The sequence below is a fragment of the Oncorhynchus nerka genome, linkage group LG2, assembly GCF_034236695.1.
Source record: "Oncorhynchus nerka isolate Pitt River linkage group LG2, Oner_Uvic_2.0, whole genome shotgun sequence".
NCBI lineage: Eukaryota > Metazoa > Chordata > Actinopteri > Salmoniformes > Salmonidae > Oncorhynchus > Oncorhynchus nerka.
The window spans coordinates 78,583,487-78,597,753 of NC_088397.1; the positions used below are offsets into that span (position 1 = coordinate 78,583,487).

The window sequence follows — 14,267 nt, forward strand, 5'->3', positions numbered from 1 at the left end:
TTTATAAAGAGGTTAAGTAAGGCTGTTACTGTGAGACTGACCCATGTGTACTGCTACTCTTTATAAAGAGGTTAAGTAAGGCTGTTACTATGAGACTGACCCAGGGGTACTGCTACTCTTTATAAAGAGGTTAAGTAAGGCTGTTACTGTGAGACTGACCCAGGTGTACTGCTACTCTTTATAAAGAGGTTAAGTAAGGCTGTTACTGTGCGACTGACCCAGGTGTACTGCTACTCTTTATAAAGAGGTTATGTAAGGCTGTTACTGTGAGACTGACCCAGGTGTACTGCTACTCTTTATAAAGAGGTTAAGTAAGGCTGTTACTGTGAGACTGACCCAGGAGTACTGCTACTCGTTATAAAGAGGTTAAGTAAGGCTGTTACTATGAGACTGACCCAGGTGTACTGCTACTCTTTATAAAGAGGTTAAGTAAGGCTGTTACTGTGAGACTGACCCAGGTGTACTGCTACTCTTTATAAAGAGGTTAAGTAAGGCTGTTACTGTGAGACTGACCCAGGGGTACGGCTACTCTTTATAAAGAGGTTAAGTAAGGCTGTTACTGTGAGACTGACCAAGGTGTACTGCTACTCTTTATAAAGAGGTTAAGTAAGGCTGTTACTGTGAGACTGACCCAGGTGTACTGCTACTCTTTATAAAGAGGTTAAGTAAGGCTGTTACTGTGAGACTGACCCAGGTGTACTGCTACTCTTTATAAAGAGGTTAAGTAAGGCTGTTACTGTGAGACTGACCCAGGTGTACTGCTACTCTTTATAAAGAGGTTAAGTAAGGCTGTTACTGTGAGACTGACCCAGGGGTACTGCTACTCTTTATAAAGAGGTTTACTGAGGCTGTTACTATGAGACTGACCCAGGTGTACTGCTACTCTTTATGAAGAGGTTTACTGAGGCTGTTACTATGAGATTGACCCAGGTGTACTGCTACTCTTTATAAAGAGGTTAAGTAAGGCTGTTACTCTGAGACTGACCCAGGGGTACTGCTACTCTTTATAAAGAGGTTTACTGAGGCTGTTACTATGAGACTGACCCAGGTGTACTGCTACTCTTTATGAAGAGGTTTAGTGAGGCTGTTACTTTGAGACTGACCCAGGGGTACTGCTACTCTTTATGAAGAGGTTTAGTGAGGCTGTACTGTGAGATGAAGAAGATATTTTGGGGAGAATGATTTAGTAACAAATAGTTTCTCAGTTTCAGTGACTCACCTGCATGCCGATGACAGCATAGATGAAGAAGAGCATGGCGATCAGAAGGGCGACATAGGGCAGAGCCTGGAGGGAGAGAGAAAGAGGAAGAGTGAGAGACAGCGAGAATGAGAGCGAGAAGAATGAGATAAATGGTAAGGAGAATGAGAATGAAAGAAGGAAAATTTGAATGAAAGAGTGAGAGAAAGAACTAAAGAAAGAAAGAGGAAGACAGAAAGTGAGAGGGAAGGAGAGAGAAAGAAAGAGACCAGAGATAATCCAATTCATTAATAGCCTGGTAAATGAGCTGAGTGGATGATGCCTACTCACCTGAAAGGACTTGATGAAGGTCCACAGGAGGGTGCGGATGCCCTCCCCTCTACTCAGCAGCTTGACCAATCGCATGACTCGGAACAGTCGGAAGAAGGTGATGGAGATGCGAGCACTGTCCTCCGTGTTCTGTAGGAGACGGAGGCAGCATCAGAGGATCGGAGTGTGTGTGTGTTTGTAGAAAGCCAGCATGAGGGTTTGCGCTCAGACTAGAATGGAAGGTGGCCGGTTCGCAGGAGAAAGAATATACAGTATGTAGAGTTCAAAAGGTACTCACACTCAAAACCATGAAAAGGAATAACCTGTGTACACAGGGAACCTGGCTGTGCTTCAATGCCTGGACCAGCACTTAAAAGTACTACATGCATGTATACTAAATCAAATGTTGATACTAAAGGTGATTGGCCTTTACTGAGACTGAGATGTGAGATACAGTGGGGCAAAAAAGTATTTAGTCAGCCACCAATTGTGCAAGTTCTCCCACTTAAAAAGATGAGAGAGACCTGTAATTTTCATCATAGGTACACTTCAACTATGACAGACAAAATGAGAAAAAAAAATCCAGAAAATCTCATTGTAGGATTTTTAATGAAATTATTATGGTGGAAAACAAGTATATGGTCACCTACAAACAAGCAAGATTTCTGGCTCTCACAGACCTGTAACTTCTTCTTTAAGAGGCTCCTCTGTCCTCCACTCGTTACCTGTATTAATGGCACCTGTTTGAACTTGTTATCAGTATAAAAGACACCTGTCCACAACCTCAAACAGTCACACTCCAAACTCCACTATGGTCAAGACCAAAGAGCTGTCAAAGGACACCAGAAACACAATTGTAGACCTCCACCAGGCTGGGAAGACTGAATCTGCAATAGGTAAGCAGCTTGGTTTGAAGAAATCAACTGTGGGAGCAATTATTAGGAAAAGGAAGACATATAAGACCACTGATAATCTCCCTCGGTCTGGGGCTCCATGCAAGATCTGACCCCGTGGGGTCAAAATGATCACAAGAACGGTGAGCAAAAATCCCAGAACCACACTGGGGGACCTAGTGAATGACCTGCAGAGAGCTGGGACCAAAGTAACAAAGCCTACCATCAGTAACACACTACGCCGCCAGGGACTCAAATCCTGCAGTGCCAGACGTGTCCCCCTGCTTAAGCCAGTACATGTCCAGGCCCGTCTGAAGTTTGCTAGAGAGCATTTGGATGATCCAGAAGAAGATGTGGAGAATGTCATATGGTCAGATCAAACCAAAATATAACTTTTTGGTAAAAACTCAACTCGTCGTGTTTGGAGAACAAAGAATGCTGAGTTGCATCCAAAGAACACCATACCTACTGTGAAGCATGGGGGTAGAAACATCATGCTTTGGGGCTGTTTTTCTGCAAAGGGACCAGGACGACTGATCCGTGTAAAGGAAAGAATGAATGGGGCCATGTATCATGAGATTTTGAGTGAAAACCTCTTTCCATCAGCAAGGGCATTGAAGATGAAACGTGGCTGGGTCTTTCAGCATGACAATGATCCCAAACACACCACCTGGGCAATGAAGGAGTGGCTTCATAAGAAGCATTTCAAGGTCCTGGAGTGGCCTAGCCAGTCTCCAAATCTCAACCCCATAGAAAATCTTTGGAGGGAGTTGAAAGTCTGTGTTGCCCAGCAACAGCCCCAAAACATCACTGCTCTAGAGGAGATCTGCATGGAGGAATGGGCCAAAATACCAGCAACAGTGTGTGAAAAGCTTGTGAAGACTTACAGAAAACGTTTGACCTCTGTCATTGCCAACAAAGGGTATATAACAAAGTATTGAGATAAACTTTTGTTATTGACCAAATACTTATTTTCCACCATAATGTGCAAATAAATTAATTAAAAATCCTACAATGTGATTTTCTGGATTTTTTTTGTCTCATTTTGTCTGTCATAGTTGAAGTGTACCTATGATGAAAATTACAGGCCTCTCTCATCTTTTCAAGTGGGAGAACTTGCACAATTGGTGGCTGACTAAATACAATTTTGCCCCACTGTATATATGAGCTGATTCAGCATGTATTGCATCTTTACTCAACTAACATCTCTGAGGGTTGTTTGAGGGATGGTGGTGATTTTACGTATCCTTGTGATTCATCTTTGATCAAGTTTGCATTATATTTCACATTAATCTAAGTATCATGTTATGGACATCAAGACACTTTCTGTTCAAACCAGACGAATCCAGGACTTGTTGCATCTACTAGGGCAGAGTTTCCCAACCCTCTCCTCAGGGACCACCAACCATTTCATACATTTGTTGTAGCCCTGATGACGAGAACTTGGGGAAACAGCGGTGGGGTAAACTCTGTGGGAGGAGTTTAGAGTGACAGAGTGGGAGGAGTATTCCCATATGCAGTTTAGCTGGAGTGTATCTGCTATGTAACTGTATCTAAGAGGCTGGTGGTGAAGTTTTGCCAGGAGCCCTGCTACAGTACAGACAGACCTACAGGGAGGACAAGAGGGACAGGGTGCATGCTGTAGGAAAGAAAACCTTGCCATAACTTGACTGGACACATCAGCACAAGCATGGCACCCTCGGTCCAGAGTCACTGCATGCGGAGTCACAGTGGGACTGACCCCCCCAGAGAGGTCAGAGGTCATAGCAGAGGTCATGATCCCAACCCCATGGGGTCATCCATGGGTCACTGCCGCAGGCAGAGGGCACATGGCACAGCAGAGACCATGCAGCGGTGGCAGCGATACAAACGTGAGGAGGAGCGGACAGAACCGCCCTCACCATGGGGATGCACCCCGCCACGTTTGAGTGACCGACACACTCTCTTTCAAAATAATAACCCCAAACCAAAAAAGGAAAATGAAGAGCAGAAAAACTCAAACAAAAAATACAACCAAAAAGAACAGTAAAGAAACCAAACCAAACCAATCTCAAAATGAAAACAGAACTTTTTAATTGTATAAATTAAAAAGGCAAGGTTCTAGAAAAAGGCCATGTAGAAGACTAGAGAAGGTTATATAGATTGAAGACGATAAAATAAAGACCAACATAAACCAATGCAAGCCCAGAGAAGACAGGCAGGGCCCTGATTGGGGGAAGAGCATCTTACCCCCGACTCATCCAACTGAGGAGCCTCCGTAGGCTTTAAAATCAAAGACCTGTGTTAATGACTCACACATCGTTATCACAACCCTCAGGTCTCCCTTATACTTTAACACAATATTATCACCATGTTTAAGACGTATGCACCATTAAAAACACACATAACTACATATACTGTCACTATGCTTAAATTAAACTTACGTTAGGTTTAAGACTGACACTCAACATTGTCTCTACACTTGACGTTTATACACTGTTTTTGTAACATTGAAAGACCGACCGACTCACACCTAAATCACAACCTCTATGTAACATAACGGTGATGACACGCAGAACAGAATCTTAACACTGTAAATGTTTAAGACTGTCAGACAACATACTGTGATGGTTAAGAACTTCTATGTGGTGCTTACGTTGCATTTAAGACTGACATAGCAGTAAGACAATATAACACTTAAGTTAACATTTAAGACTGAAACACAACTTTATCACTCACCCTGTGTAATGGGAATGACTGACATACATTATCGTAATGGTTTTAAATGGTTTAAACAGCAAGATGAAAAAGCTTGTGGCTCTACATATGGATAATGCTATAACAATGTTTCTGAAACATTATTTGACTGACACAGACTGTTATTATGATGCTTATGGACATGATGTTCCAAACATAATGTTAACATGACTATAACAGTGTTATTTTAGTGATAGTCCCATATATAACCCATTTATACCTGTCAACCGGTTATAATACTACAACCTCTTCTCCCCTTCTACTCATATAACGTCTTGTCCAAAGATGACTTTCAGATTACTTACATTCAGTTTTTCTACTTCAACATTTCACTTAAGGGGCTGGACATGCAGGCTAAAACTGTAAATCAAACACTGTCTTTTGCTAACTGACACTCTCGCTTTCTCCCACACAAATCCACACAAACACAGATTTAGTAAAATATTACCTACAAAGGGAGTCAAAGGTGTTTTAACATATCATATTGTATCAGTCACAACTCTTAAAGGTCCAATGCAGCTGTTGTTTATCTCAATATCAAATAATTTCTGGGTAACAATTAAGTAACTTCATTAAAATGGTCAAAAAGAAACAACAACAGCTTCTTAGCAAAGGGCAATTTCTGAAGCGAGAATGTTGCTAGGACTGTCTGGGAGTGGTCTATTAACTCATTTACAGCATGGTGATGTCACCATGGAAGGCCAAAACTCCATCCCACCAAAACAGGTTTTAATTTCAGGTACTTTGCAAACACCTCTGACACTAAAATGGCATTAACATAATTTTCACAATTTCACAGTATTATTCCAACCTTATAGTGTGTAAATATATATAATACAAGGTTTTTGACTGCACTGGGCCTTTAAAATGCACCTATATGGGAAAACAGTATATTTTTCATTAAAACACAGCTGTGAAAACTGTGAAAGAAACTGTGAGAGAAACTATGAACCATTGTATGATTTCAGATGTATGATTTCACAGTAACAGTAAAAAAGAAAGTATGAGTAGAGTAACTCCAGACAGACATGCCTTCAGTTCATTCATCTCCTACAGCGCAGTGGTTCACGCTGAACAACAGGAACGTTATGAGGTGCGGAATGAGCAAGAAATCATAACACATGGAATAATAAAGCTTGAGGAGGTTCTTTAGCTAATCCTGGTCAACCAACAGCGTTTGATAGAGCATGCATTCAGCATCGCCATGTTGTTGCACACAAGCACCGCACATATACACGCAAGTCAAGTTTTGATGATGAGGAGGAGGCGGCATTAGGAGCCGTTAGTGGTATCTGTTAGCATCACACGCAGCAACCCCATGCATGTCGAGTCAGTCAGTGACCTGCATCAGAGTCACCGCTAGGGGGCGCTCTCATCGTCCAGTGCAGGGAGAGAGGGGTTAAAGAGAGAGAGTGAGGGGAGGCAGGAGAGGAAGAGAGAGAGAGAGAGAGAGAGAGAGAGAGAGAGAGAGAGAGAGAGAAAGATGGAATGTTTGGGGTAGAGAAAGGGAGAGAGGGAACGAAAGAAAGGGAGAGAAACATAATAGAGGAAGGAAGAGACAGCGGTGAGAAATATCAAGTGACTGAAATAGTTAAGAGAGAGAGCAAGAGAGAGAGAGAAAAAAGAAATGGCCATGCACCTGACTGAAGGCTACACACCTGGACCTTCTCTACACATGAGCTCCATTGTGAGCTTTAAGAGCTCACTACATAGGAAGACAGAACAGAAGACAGAGACAATCACTCACAGAGACATAAACACAAGATCAACAAAGAACCTCACAGTCAGCTACTGCATTGATTGAAGCACCATCAGTGTGATAGACATGACAGTCATGATAACTTCCATCACACCTGCTGATGGGCTGTAAGTACACTGGTTCTTACATGAGGCTCATACACTGATTGTAAATTAACATGAGTTTAGCCTGCTACTTTTAGTTCCATGTGCATCTATCTACATTGCCTGTGTTTGTGATTCAACTTTGACCCCGATTGAAATTAATATTGACCGTGCTGCTTTAATTGTGTTGCTAAGCAGAAGCAGACCCTACACAAAGCTGTGGAAATAAATATAATGTAAAAGTATGTTTCTTAATCCCATATTAAATCACCTCTGTCGGTACATTCTATTTCTATGTGTAGCATTGTGCCCTAGCTTTGCTCTGAGCTCCAGGGGCATTCTGTCTGGAGGAGAAACAGATAAGAGGAGGTATGGCGAGAGAGGAGGGTCAAACTTCACAAAGTGTCACAAATGGTTAGTGAGCAAGTGGACGGGACTGACCGGTGCAGGGCCACGTGCCATCTGTGGGTTGATGGGGGGGGGGGGGGGGCAGGACATGGGGAGGATGTTAGGGGGATGGGAACACCTGACACTTTCCCAGCATGCATCAGGAGAAGAGGTACACAGCCCAGTGATTGGCTAACAACAATGAGCAGCTATAATATAGCCACACATAAACATAGATCCTAGATCACAAGTTAAAACAGCCCAATTGAGTGGAGTTTCTGATCTAGTCTATGACAGACAGTGGGACAGAACAGCAGCATGCAAACCAACAGTCAATGAAAGATGAAATGGGCCTCGCAAGGTCCTCTGTCAAAGGCCTTGTGAAATCAACACCAAACCATCAAACAACACACATATAGAAGGCCTGACTTTAACACATAAACACACGGAAGCACGCGCGCACACACACCAACATGCATAAGTATCCAACATATGCATGTTAAATACAGGAAAAACACACCAGCTCTCACACAGACACTCATGCACTAACACATTCACAGACACTAACACATTCATATCCACATAAACTAGGAACAGACACTAACACATTCATATCCACATAAACTAGGAACAGACACTAACACATTCATATCCACATAAACTAGGAACAGACACTAACACATTCATATCCACATAAACTAGGAACATACACTAACACATTCATATCCACATAAACTAGGAACAGACACTAACCCATTCATATCCACATAAACTAGGAACAGACACTAACACATTCATATCCACATAAACTAGGAACAGACACTAACACATTCATATCCACATAAACTAGGAACAGACACTAACACATTCATATCCACATAAACTAGGAACAGACACAAACATATTCATATCCACATAAACTAGGAACAGACACTAACACATTCATATCCACATAAACTAGGAACAGACACAAACATATTCATATCCACATAAACTAGGAACAGACACAAACATATTCATATCCACATAAACTAGGAACAGACACAAACATATTCATATCCACATAAACTAGGAACAGACACAAACACATTCATATCCACATAAACTAGGAACAGACACTAACACATTCATATCCACATAAACTAGGAACAGACACTAACCCATTCATATCCACATAAACTAGGAACAGACACCAACCCATTCATATCCACATAAACTAGGAACAGACACTAACCCATTCATATCCACATAAACTAGGAACAGACACTGACACACTGACATATGGTGACTCCAGAGAAACAGCACTGCAGCTCAGAAAGTAGAGCACTCGGAGACATAGAGAGAGAGAGGGAAGAGGGGGAGAGAGTTGAGCAGTAAGGCTCTGCTACACTTCACCTATAAATAAGCACCTTTACTGAATCTACTCAATATGAAAAACAATGTACGTGTGTGTGTGTGTGTGTGTGTGTGTGTGTGTGTGTGTGTATGTGTGTGTTCATTGTCAGAGGGTACAGTCTGGGATATGTATTGATTAAACACATTATTGACATTATGTATGAGCATTGCACAGTGCTGTATGTGACCTAAAAGAGTGCTACGTTAGTAAAGTTATGTTAGTAGCAGTCATTTTAATAGAGCACTGTCCATCAAGGCCATGCAGAGAACAATGTTACAGCAGTAGTCTGTTACAGTAGCTGGAAGTAGCAGTCATCCAGCATTTTACCCTGTCTTGACACAATAACTATACCAGGCCAAGACTTAACTTGGGTTATCTGATTAACAGATGACTCTCTAGATTTCCTATAGCTTTTTTAATGACATTAATTCAGAACAATTCTTTGACCAAGACGATAAAACACTAGATGACTAATTGTATTGAGTTTCTTAATCCATTTACACTATAAATTGGGTCCCGAAGATAAAGTTGTTATGAAACAGATTAACACGCAAAACAGGGAGATGGATCATTGCCATACTTGCCTCTACAAGTTTCTATGGAAACAGAATGAACAAGAGGTATAAGGGTTAGAAAACCAAGCGGATACATAGCAACATCACACGGCTGTAACCCAACTATAGATCCCCATGGTTACAAAGCGTGGGACACCTCTATCGGGAAACGTCCATGTATACAGAGGCATCGTAACAGCTGTTCAAACAATAAAACATTTCATCACATCATACCATATAATACAATACCCCATTGTATAAGACCTGAGTAGCACAAAAACACTGAGCTAGGTAAAGGGGTTCATTTCAATAGTGACAGTACATTTTTCAGACAGGACAGTACAAGACAAGAATCAAAAGCCAACTGAAGCCTTACAGACATAGCCAATGGATATATGACCTAAACATATGTTATCAAACAATGACAAAAGCCAATAGGATCTATTCTACAGATGATTATTTGTAGACACATATACAGTACATTTCCTAATCATCTATAGTGATTTGAGTGTTCATTTTACTGTGGGCATTACTGTAAATTAGGAGCAGCAGAATTGTAGTACCAACTAGCTAACATGGGGGCACTGTGGGCCTAATGTAAAATAATAGAATTCATGAGGGGAGAGGGAGAGTGATATGAGGAAGATGCTTGGAATTACTCTCTCAGTCTAATGTTCACTGAATGTAAGCACAAGCACCTTCCTCAATCTCAGAACACACTTGGGAATAATGGTGGTGCTACTGTCAATTCTGGCGTTATAGTAAGGCTTCAGTTCCACGAGAGAGGCAGAAAAGGCAGTACTTACATTCACTTCAGTGATAGCAATATCAACGACGCTACCAACTACAATTAAGGCATCAAATGTGTTCCACGCGTCAGTGAAATAGTGCTGTTAACGGAAGCCACAGCACACAAGGGGAAGAGAGGGGGATGAAAAAGAAAGAGAGAGAAAACAGAGAAGAGGACAGAGGCAATAATGTTATTGTGAACGAGAGAGAGAGAGAGAGAGAGAGAGAGAGAGAGAGAGAGAAAATGAGAAGAGAATAAGTGTGAATAGGATTGTGTAGGGAGGCAGCAGGTAGGGCCAGAGAAGGAGAGAAAAAAGACAAATAGAAAAGTAGCCATTAAGACCTGAGTAATCAATAACAGAGAGACTGAGTAGGCCCTTTGGTAGCAGAGGAGCTGAAGTCAGCAGAAACAGCAGGCCATATAACCAAAGACCAGCGGGTGCATTCAGTGAGGTAAAACATCCAGCATGTCGCAGATAGAAATGTAACAAATAAAGCTAATGCCAATTGCCTATTCTATCTGACAGTCATATATGTTCTACACAATAGTTTTCTATCTAAACGTTCTGTAACGGTACACCCTCTTGAACACACACCAGAACATAGATACATAGAGGGAGGACAGATGACCACGGACAGATCAGACGGGACAGATCAGGGGAGGGGCCAAGGAGGGTTAGGTGGGGCTTACTTACATCAATCTCACTAAGCACAATGTCTACTATGCTGCCCATCACCACCAGGGCGTCGAACACATTCCAGGCGTCCCCAAAATACCCCTGAGTGAGGTCAGGGGAGTAGGCAGTGGTTAGGTGGTGAGGTTAATACTGTGTCATTTCAGTTACTTTCAAATGTTATCTGCATGCTTAATGCATTTATTCCACTGTACAACTTTATTGTAAATGACCGTATGCAATAAAACATGTTGATAGAATTACTGAACTGTAAATGTTAAGGTATTAGAAAGTTAGCTAGGTCACTAGTGGGTGAGAGTCACAAAGAGACAGAGAGAGAGACAGCGAGAGAGAGAGATACAGAGACACAGAGAGAGAGAGAGAGAGAGAGAGAGAGAGAGAGAGAGACAGAGACAGAGAGAGAGTTGGAGAGAGACAGAGAGAGAGAGACAATGAGAGACAGCAAGAGAGAGAGAGATACAGAGAATGAGAGAAAGAGAAAGAGAGCGAGAGTGAGAGAGAGAGAGAGAGAGAGAGAGAGAGAGAGAGTCCTGTCTCTAGGCACTGCACCACACCACTCAGTCTCTTACTGGGTCCCTGTCCTTCTTCTCAACACAAAGCTGTGTGTAGGCCACCAGGTACAGTAGGGGGTAGGGAGGAGCAGGAAGGGGTAGGGCGGAGCAGGAAGGGGTAGGGCAGGGTGTAAACAAGTCAACAACCAACAAATGAAGGTACTGTACACACAATGACCAAAGACACCTACAAACATAACATCCACAGACAATACACCCACAAAATAGACAAATGGGGATTTATGTGAGACGGGAGATGCACGACTATGTATGTGTGTGTGTGTCCGTCTGTGTGTCCATCTGTGTGCACACATGCATGCATTTGTGTGTGCGTGTGTCTGCGGGTGTGTGTTTGTGTGTGTGTCCTTACCCGAGGTTTGAAGGCGATGAGTTTGAGCACCATCTCTGCAGTGAAAACAGCAGTGAAGACCATGTTGAGGATGTCCATCACATAGTTAAATGTTTCAGACTGGCCATAGTGCTACAGGAGAGGGAGATAGATGGAGAGATGGAGAGGGAGATAGAGAGAGAGATGGAGAGGGAGATAGAGAGAGAGATGGAGAGGGAGATAGAGAGAGAGATGGAGAGGGAGATAGAGATAGATGGAGAGATGGAGACGGAGAGAGAGATGGAGAGGGAGATAGAGATAGATGGAGAGATGGAGACGGAGAGAGAGATGGAGAGGGAGATAGAGGTAGATGGAGAGATGGAGACGGAGAGCGAGATAGAGATAGATGGAGAGATGGAGACGGAGAGAGAGAGATGGAGAGCGAGATAGAGATAGATGGAGAGATGGAGACGGAGAGAGAGATGGAGATAGATGGAGACGGAGAGAGAGATGGAGAGCGAGATAGAAATAGATGGAGATGGAGACAGAGAGAGAGATGGAGAGCGAGATAGAGATAGATGGAGAGATGGAAACGGAGAGAGAGATGGAGAGGGAGATAGAGATAGATGGAGAGATGGAGACGGAGAGAAAGATGGAGAGCGAGATAGAGATAGATGGAGAGATGAAGACGGAGAGAGAGATGGAGAGCGAGATAGAGATAGATGGAGAGATGGAGACGGAGAGAGAGATAGAGAGCGAGATAGAACAATAGAGAGGGAGGGAAGGAGAACAATCATGTTTTTTTATTTCTAATAACCGGAGTATAATAACAAATGTTACGACAAGACTACGGCCTCTGAATGGGTTGGGTTGAGCTTCTTCTTACCTGCACAGCCAGGCAGAGTGTGTTGAGCATGATGAGGACGAACATGATGTACTCAAACCCTGTGGAGTTGACCACGTACCAGAACTTATACTGGTAGGGGTTCTTAGGGATGTACCTCCTCAACGGACGGGCCTTCAGGGCATACTCCACACACTGCCGCTGTAGAGAGAACCCACACAGTTATTCATTGCATACCTGTACACACAGTATAGTATACACCAGGATTTCCGTTAGCTGGTAATAACCGGCTTTTGGCCAATAAACATTTTGATAAGCCGCTAAATAAAATAACCAAGAAGACTCCAGGCTGTAATCGCTAACAAAGGTGCTTCAACAAAGTACTGAGTAAAGTGTCTGAATACTAATGTAAATAAGGTAGTTCTGTTTAAAGAAATATATATATATATTTTATAGAAAAACCTGTTTTCACTTTGTCATTTTGGGTTATTATATGTAGATTAATAATAATTTAATCCATTTTAGAATAAGGCTGTAACGTAACAAAATGTGGACAAAGTGAAGCAACACTTTCCGAATGCACTGTATAATTTTGTGGAATTAAACTGGCTCGTGTGTACAGTATATTTGTTATGTATCTTATTTATCACATTCGTACAGCATACAGATATAGATGAGCGGAAAATCTGTCAGACAGTGTGAGAGCTGCTGCTACAGCATCTCAAACAGCAAATGCATTGGTAATGGAAGGCAGGCTTCATACAACAGTACATATTATGAGGCATGTCTTACCTTTCTTCAAAGTAGCCTGGCCAAAATCAGACCATATCCGTGGAGGCAATTCTTTTATATCATCTTTCTTTCATTGTCCAGTACACAAAGGCACAGCCCTAGTCATATTAACAACCCATGCTAGTTGTTGCATATTTCATAACCCCTCTTTCTAAATTTCAAACAGATATTTTTATCTCTGTCACATGAAACCGCTCGCAGGTGCGTTTTGACAACAGTGTTTTCCCATGAATTGCATTATGGAACAAACATTTGCGCCTAGCCTACTGCCTTGTGCACATTGCTGCTCTCATAATGTGAAGAAATAATAGTTTATCAAAGTTTTAAGCTAAACGTTCTGTTCTGTTGCATCAGACTCATTGCTTTTTAACATTTTTTATTTTTGTATCCTAGGCCTACTGGTTGTATGAATTTGGGATCTATCATCTCACAGTTGTCCCAGAGTCTGTTTGGAATAGACTATTTCTTTCTCTCCAAGCTGATCAATAAAATAGGACAACTTTTCTACTATGAGGGATAATAGATTGACATAGGCTAGTGATTTTGCTGTTTGTTACTCGTCTTGTCGGCTGTTAGAAGAGTTCTTCTAACATGTTCAAAGTGAGCATCAGAATTCGGTAAGAAGGACCGGATATCATTGCATCCTCTGTTAATATGAAAGACTATAATCTGAATGTGATTTCTGTCACTCTGACCAGTCATAATCAGGCTACGCACCCAACGCATATGTGTCCGGTACATTTATCAAATGTCAGGTACATTTAAATGCTGCTGGTCAAATGTCTGTAGGCACATTTTCCTAATGGAAACCCTGGTATACACACAAACTGCATAGCAACACACTGAGAACCTTAGTGTGGGGAATGATGATGTCACGACTTCTGCCGAAGTCGTTGCCTCTCCTTGTTCGGGCGGTGCTCGGCGTTCGACCTCACCGGTCTTCTAGCCATCAT

At 42.2% G+C, this 14,267-nt stretch overlaps 1 protein-coding gene across 1 annotated transcript in view; it reads right to left on the reverse strand.

Annotated features, from left to right (window-relative positions):
• Positions 1-14,267, reverse strand: part of LOC115131694 (voltage-dependent L-type calcium channel subunit alpha-1D-like) — a 190,148-nt gene that overhangs the window by 85,631 nt on the left and 90,250 nt on the right. Inside the window, exons 28-33 of the mRNA XM_065003103.1 lie at positions 12,565-12,723; positions 11,721-11,831; positions 10,122-10,205; positions 4,630-4,662; positions 1,529-1,657; positions 1,220-1,285 (exon numbers count right to left, since the gene is read on the reverse strand). Coding sequence (XP_064859175.1) covers positions 1,220-1,285; positions 1,529-1,657; positions 4,630-4,662; positions 10,122-10,205; positions 11,721-11,831; positions 12,565-12,723 — 582 coding nt within the window. The remainder of the gene's footprint in view (positions 1-1,219; positions 1,286-1,528; positions 1,658-4,629; positions 4,663-10,121; positions 10,206-11,720; positions 11,832-12,564; positions 12,724-14,267) is intronic.